At 58.0% G+C, this 6,879-nt stretch overlaps 1 protein-coding gene across 1 annotated transcript; it reads left to right on the top strand.

Annotated features, from left to right (window-relative positions):
• Positions 1–3,580: 3,580 nt before the first annotated feature.
• On the top strand, positions 3,581–6,404 carry ACTA1 (actin alpha 1, skeletal muscle). The gene is made up of 7 exons (XM_019954044.2): positions 3,581–3,738; positions 4,520–4,660; positions 4,766–5,090; positions 5,194–5,355; positions 5,457–5,648; positions 5,744–5,925; positions 6,012–6,404. The coding sequence occupies exons 2-7, from the start codon at positions 4,532–4,534 to the stop codon at positions 6,153–6,155; spliced, it is 1,134 nt and encodes a 377-aa protein (XP_019809603.2). The 5' UTR covers positions 3,581–3,738; positions 4,520–4,531; the 3' UTR covers positions 6,156–6,404.
• Positions 6,405–6,879: the final 475 nt, after the last annotated feature.

The following is a 6,879-nucleotide window of genomic DNA, read 5'->3' as shown; positions in this document are numbered from 1 at the left end:
TAGAAGATAGTGTACCATTGTTTTTGTGTGTATTCCATGCACTTACCTAGTTTCAACCTTCAGTCTTAAAGAGTAGGTGGCATCCTCAGTTAAGAAGGCTGATTGCCTCTGGAAGCCACCTGCCCCAGGTCACATAGCCTATCAGAGGGACAGGTACACTCAAATGAGCTTTACTGAAGGGCAATCTTTTAACTGATTTACTACAGCTGATGTGTGGAAATGGCAAGGGGAGATGCAGTAGAGGGAAGGGGGAGGAATGGCTCCAGTGGAGTCTTTAGTCCCTTAGAGATGACAAAGCAGAGCAAGTCTCAGGCTGAGAAAACCAGTAGAAGATCGAAGTCCTCTCTTCCTGATTGCCACAGTTCACTGCACATTTTTAGATGTGTGGCTTAGGAGGACAGCGAATTTGGGTTTTTTCCTTTACCCACTTGGTCACTGGACTGTTTCTGACTTTGTGTTGCCAGGCAGCCCCCCCTCACTATTTTTTTTTTTTTTTTTTGAGATGACAGAGGATGGCTGCATGTGAAGCCATGACTTCAAGATGTCTTTGGCCCTTCATTGGAGACGATCCCTTGAGGATCTGTTAAGTTCCAGAACATACCAAGTGTTGGACAAATTTAGAGGGAGACAGAAGGTAGCCCAACCACTCCTAGGGAAGGGAGAGTCTTCCAAGCCCCTGTGTGTCCCAAGCAGTATGGTACCCAGGACATGTCTGGCTCTTTGGACCTTGGTTTTCTTATGTTTAAAGCTAGTGTAACTAGTACATGTCTCATGTACCTCCAGATAGTAACAGGATTAACGGAACAATATGAAAACATAAGCATTTTAAAAGTTCATGTCTAAATAGGTCAGAAACCGACAGCACAAGGCTGGGATCCACAGACGGGAGGAGGTGAGGGATGTGGCTGAGGGGATGGGAGGGAGCACATGGGCTGAGCTGTGGCAGATGGGCCTGTCAGATGATCGAGCTGCAGCTGCCCCTGCAAACCTGGAAGCAGGAGTTCTCCTCTGAGCATAGCTTGCATGGCTGACCTTTCCAGGGTCACTCTCAAAAGGCTGTGCAGTCAGTGACCCGCTTACTCAGACGCAAGGCACTGGGTTGATCCCCAGAGCGTACATGTATGGAGACTGCCTTCCACCTGCTCCTCGGACCATTCCTGAGCCAATGAGAGTTCAACCACCCCAGAGTGGCCCTCCAGGACTATTTCAACCAGCCTGACCCGGGGCAGAGAACAGACATGCCAACTGGTGTTCTTAGGGCCCACCTCCCCAGGGTTTGCTGTACCATCAGGTCTCTGCTAGCTTGTGAGTGCTTGATTCATAGCTTTTCATGTGTGTTCAAATCTAATAGACCCTGAGCTTACAAAAGCCTGATTCATAGCTTTGAGTGTGTTTGAATCTAATAGATCCTGAGCTTACAAAAACTTGCACTGAGAAGAGTTGCACTGAGCAAGAGTTTTGAAAAATACAACCTCCTTCCCCTTTAAGATGTCAACAAGTTCTTAGGTATTCAGTAAATGACATACTTCTACCTTCAAGACCAAAATTGAAGCTATTCCCCTTACACTGTATACAGAGTGCATTCGCCACATTGTTTTCCCCTAGTGTCTCCATGTCACACTGCCACAGCAGAACACAAGGTGTTGAAATGTAGTTCTGTCCAGTATTCATTCATTCTCTAAAAAGCTGAATATGAAGGCACAGTGGCTTTATACACATTAGAGAGGCCCCATACTAACTCCCTAGTTTGTAATTGACTTTGGTCATTTTTTAGGAAGGTCTGCAGTAGTGTGCCGGAGAAGGCAATGGCAACCCGCTCCAGTACTCTTGCCTGGAGAATCCCATGGACAGAGGAGCCTGGTGGGCTGCAGTCCATGGGGTTGCTAAGAGTTGGACACGACTGAGCGACTTCACTTTCACTTTTCACTTTCATGCATTGGAGAAGGAAATAGCAACCCACTCCAGTGTTCTTGCCTGGAGAATCCCAGGGACAGGAGAGCCTGGTGGGCTGCCGTCTATGGGGTCGCATAGAGTCGGACACGACTGAAGCGACTTGGCAGCAGCAGCAGCAGCAGTAGTGTGCAGCTGGGGAGGAGGGTTTCGTATGTGCTTTTATATCCCTCTTCGAGGACCCACACCTGTCCCAGTTGCTGAGTTCCACCACCGAGTTCCTATTCTGGGAACACTTGAGCACATCAGAAAAATGAGTGGTTCCATTCTGGCTCACACCACATCACTGATGCACCCCTTAAAGCATGTCCCTGAGTTCATTGCAGAAAATTGTTCCTCCTTGTACCTTCCACAGCAAGGTTAGAACTGTTCCCCTCAGGGGAAAAAACAGTGAGAAGCACCAACTTAATAACCTCCTCTGACCCCTACTCCACCTTTACCATAAGTAGATCCAAATCCTTCTAGAAAATCAGAAAGACAGATCCCCGTGTATCAGCGGTATAAATAGAACCGCTCTGCAGACTCTGGTGGACGGTGACTCTCCAAGGTGGATTGGGAATCAGCTGGCCTTGGCTGGGCATCACCCTCTAAATATAACGATGAGTTTGTTCAGCCTTTGCAGAAGGGAAAGGTTTTGCCCATCCTAGAGCGCGATGCCCTTGTCCTCTTTACAGGGAGGAGAGACGGTTGAGGCTTCATCTAGTAAGAGCACCTCTCAGTTCCCACCCTAGGGCTATGACACTTGCCTTTCCTCCCCAGGACTGGGAAGTCGGTGAGCCCCGCCAAGGATGCGGGAGTAGGGTGCTCAGCTCCGCCTGCCATACTCCAGAGCCGGCCAGTTAGTCACTCAACTTCACTCCCTTCATGAGCTCCCGAGCCCACAACACGTCCCCGAGACGGGCAGCTCTGGGTGTCCTGGCTCAGTGCCAGAGGCTGCGAGAGCCGCTGCGGGGCCTGTGCCGGGAGCCCAGCGCCTCCTCCCCGGACTCTCCACAGTTGTCCTCGCGACAGCTGCGCGCCCGCCGGCCGCCGGTGACCCTCTCCGGTGGGGGTGGGGGCCGACGGTGTCAGCCCTCTGGATTGGGGAGCTCGGGGTTGGGGGAGAGACCGAGTTCGCTGGGAGTCTGGGGGGAGGGATCGCCTGCCTCCCTGCCCGGGACTCCGGGAGGGACTCCATCTCCGGTCCTCTCGGCCCCACCACTAGGATATAGAGTCCTCCTCGGTGGAGTCACACTTAAGGAGTTGGAGGTGGGGGGTAGGGGTGAAGAACCCGAAGAAGAGGTGAAATGTGGGCGCACCTTCCCGAGGCTCGGAGAACACCGAATGGCCGGGGGCGGGGCGGCTGCGGACAGGTGCAGCCCGGGCGCAGGCTCACTGGCGCACCCCGAACACTCGGTGACCCTCGCCGCACCCCAGCCCCTCCGCCAGGCAACCGGGCGGGGTCGGGAGGGGCCGACCAGCGGGCAGACACTCCATATACGGCCCGGCCCGTGTTACCTGGGCTCAGGCCAGGCCTCTCCTTCTTTGGTCAGCGCAGGGGACCCGGGCGGGGACCCAGGCCTTGAACTGGTCGGGGGAGGGGGCTCTAGTGCCCAACACCCAAATATGGCTCGAGAAGGGGAGCGACATTCCTGCGGGGCGGCGCGAGGGGAGCGCCCGAGGGCTATATAAAACCTGAGCAGGGGGACGAGCGGCCACCGCAGCGGACAGCGCCGAGAGAAGTCTCGCTTCCTTCCCACGGTGACCGGGACCGGAGCCGGAGAGCAGCAGGTGTAGCCACCCGCCCAGGTAGGCAGGGGCGGGGTGGGGACAGTAGGACGTGTCCCACCGCGGCAGCCTGGAGAACTCCAGGTAGAGCGCGGCCCCTCACTGCATCAGCCCCAGCCCCGCGTCCTGTGAGCCGCGCCTCTGGCCCCAGAGTCACGTGTGCTTTAAAGAAGAGACAGGAAGCCGGGTCCTTTGGAAAGATCTCCAAATTTATTCCCAGCCCTTTGGGGCAGCTCTCCTTGACACTTCGTGCGTGCCGAGGTAGATGAAAGGTTTTGCTTTAGTCCTCCCCAGGGCAGTTCCTTCCCAACAGAACCAAAGGACAGTAGAAGGGACAATTTCCCCTGGCTCGCCATCAGTTCCAAGGGCGCTTCGGCTGAGTCTGAAGTGCCATGGAGGTCCAAAATAAGCCATTCGTGTCCTGGTGGAGTGCCCAAGCCCTTTCCACGGCGTCTCCTTCCACCCTCACAGTGGCCCAGAAATCAGGGTTCGCGGACCTTGACCCCCATGCGATGCCAGGGAGGGCGGAGAGGGCGGTGCCTGCAGCGAAGGCAGAGAACTCTCGGGTCCGTGTGTCCTGAGTTCCCAGATGGAGAAACGCTCTCTGTGGTCTCCTCGCAGTAGAGCTCGCAGCAGCGAAGCTCCGCCCGCGCGGCTTTGATTGCTTCCCCCGCAGGATGGCGCCGGGCTGCGGGCTGGAGGCTGGAGGTGTCCATAGGTCCCCGGGGAGGGAGGGCGCTCCAGCCAGCGGGGCCTCTTGCCTGAAACACTGAGCGTCTCCATGGCATTCCTGTCCTTGCAGAAACCAGATACCATGTGTGACGAAGACGAGACCACCGCCCTCGTGTGCGACAATGGCTCTGGCCTGGTGAAAGCCGGCTTCGCCGGCGACGACGCCCCTAGGGCCGTGTTCCCGTCCATCGTGGGCCGCCCTCGTCACCAGGTCAGGCTGCCAGTTCCCGGAGGGAGCCGGGCCGGGTCCCTACGCGGCCTAGACCCGCTCCACTGGGAACCTCGGTAATGAGAGCTTGGTATATCCGCTCCGCAGGGCGTCATGGTGGGCATGGGGCAGAAAGATTCCTACGTGGGCGACGAGGCGCAGAGCAAGAGGGGTATCCTGACTCTCAAGTACCCCATTGAGCACGGCATCATCACCAACTGGGACGACATGGAGAAGATCTGGCACCACACCTTCTACAACGAGCTCCGCGTGGCCCCCGAGGAGCACCCCACCCTGCTCACCGAGGCCCCCCTCAACCCCAAGGCTAACCGCGAGAAGATGACCCAGATCATGTTTGAGACCTTCAACGTTCCGGCCATGTACGTGGCCATCCAGGCCGTGCTGTCCCTCTACGCCTCCGGCCGTACCACCGGTGAGAGCCCAGAAGCCCCTGCCCCCTCTTCCGGAGAGCCTTGCCCCTTCCCCGAGCGCCTAGCAGAGCCCAGCCGCTCATCCCCGACCCTACCCTCGCGCAGGTATTGTGCTCGACTCCGGCGACGGCGTCACCCACAATGTGCCCATCTATGAGGGCTACGCGCTGCCACACGCCATCATGCGTCTGGACCTGGCTGGCCGCGATCTCACCGACTACCTGATGAAGATCCTCACCGAGCGTGGCTACTCCTTCGTGACCACAGGTGCGCGGCGCCCCGGGCTCCCCAGGCGGGCGGGCCGGCAGACTCTGCGCTGTCCCCGGGACCCCGCGCTGAGGGCTCCTCTCCCGCCCCGCTCCCCGCAGCCGAGCGCGAGATCGTGCGCGACATCAAAGAGAAGCTGTGCTACGTGGCCTTGGACTTTGAGAACGAAATGGCCACCGCCGCCTCCTCCTCCTCCCTGGAGAAGAGCTACGAGTTGCCCGACGGTCAGGTCATCACCATCGGCAACGAGCGCTTCCGCTGCCCGGAGACGCTCTTCCAGCCCTCGTTCATCGGTGAGCCCCGGGCACCCGCCATCCGGCCCGTGCCAGCCCCGCGGGCCCCCCGGGCCTCCCGCCCTCTGTCTCACGCTCCCCTCCGTGGCCCCCAGGCATGGAATCGGCGGGCATCCATGAGACCACCTACAACAGCATCATGAAGTGCGACATCGACATCAGGAAGGACCTGTACGCCAACAACGTCATGTCTGGGGGCACCACCATGTACCCGGGCATCGCCGACCGCATGCAGAAGGAGATCACCGCCCTGGCCCCCAGCACCATGAAGATCAAGGTGGGTGGCGCCCTCCCCCAAGCCCCTTCCTGTGAGGGGCTCCCCGGCCGCGACCGTGCACCTGACAGGTCCCCACTGTCTTACAGATCATCGCCCCACCTGAGCGCAAGTATTCCGTGTGGATCGGTGGCTCCATCCTGGCTTCGCTGTCCACCTTCCAGCAGATGTGGATCACCAAGCAGGAGTACGACGAGGCCGGCCCCTCCATCGTCCACCGCAAATGCTTCTAGACGCCTCTCCGACAGCCGCGACTTCTCCCCAGGACGACGAATCTGCTCGCGGCGCAGGCGGCTGACCTCGAGCCACCGCGCAGCAGCTGCTCTCCAACCATCAGCGTTGCCGCTGCCGCAAACTGACACACTGTTTATAATGTGTACATACATTGTTTACCTCATTTTGTTATTTTTAAAACGAAGCCCTGTGGAAGGAAATGGAAAACTTGAAGCATTAAACTCAGCCGTTCTGTTTTGCTGCGTAAAGTTGTCTGCTGTGTTTCTTTGCGGGGGCGGGGAGCTGTGGGGATAGGGGAGTAAAAGGGACTCCGTCTTCCTCCGTCACTTTTCACAATACTCTAAATGAGTGCAGGCCTTACAAGGCCGTGAGTTAGGTCTTCCGCAGCTCACGGCCCTCGCCTCTGGCTCAGATCTATTCCTCAGACTGGCACCTGCGCCGTGGCCCGACTTGACCTCTGGCGTGTCCCCTGTGCAGGGCTATCTGCCGGAGGCGCCGGGGCGGCGCTCGGGTGGCCAGGGCGCGCCTCGGGTAGGGCGCTGACCGTGGTGCTGGCCTGGGGTCCCGAGAGCAAAGCGCGCTCCCGCTCCACCCGCGGGGGCGTGGCCTTACTGAAGCCCGGTTCCCTCCTCAATCTGAGATCTAAACTGAAAAGTGTGCGTTCTGCATTTGAGGAACCAGTTCTCCTTTGTTAAGTGAAGATAACCACTTCTCGGGAAGGCC

Source organism: Bos indicus, chromosome 28 (assembly GCF_029378745.1).
Source record: "Bos indicus isolate NIAB-ARS_2022 breed Sahiwal x Tharparkar chromosome 28, NIAB-ARS_B.indTharparkar_mat_pri_1.0, whole genome shotgun sequence".
Lineage (NCBI taxonomy): Eukaryota > Metazoa > Chordata > Mammalia > Artiodactyla > Bovidae > Bos > Bos indicus.
Note: the sequence above shows the minus strand (reverse complement) of the source record. Positions and strands in the feature narration are given on the sequence as shown.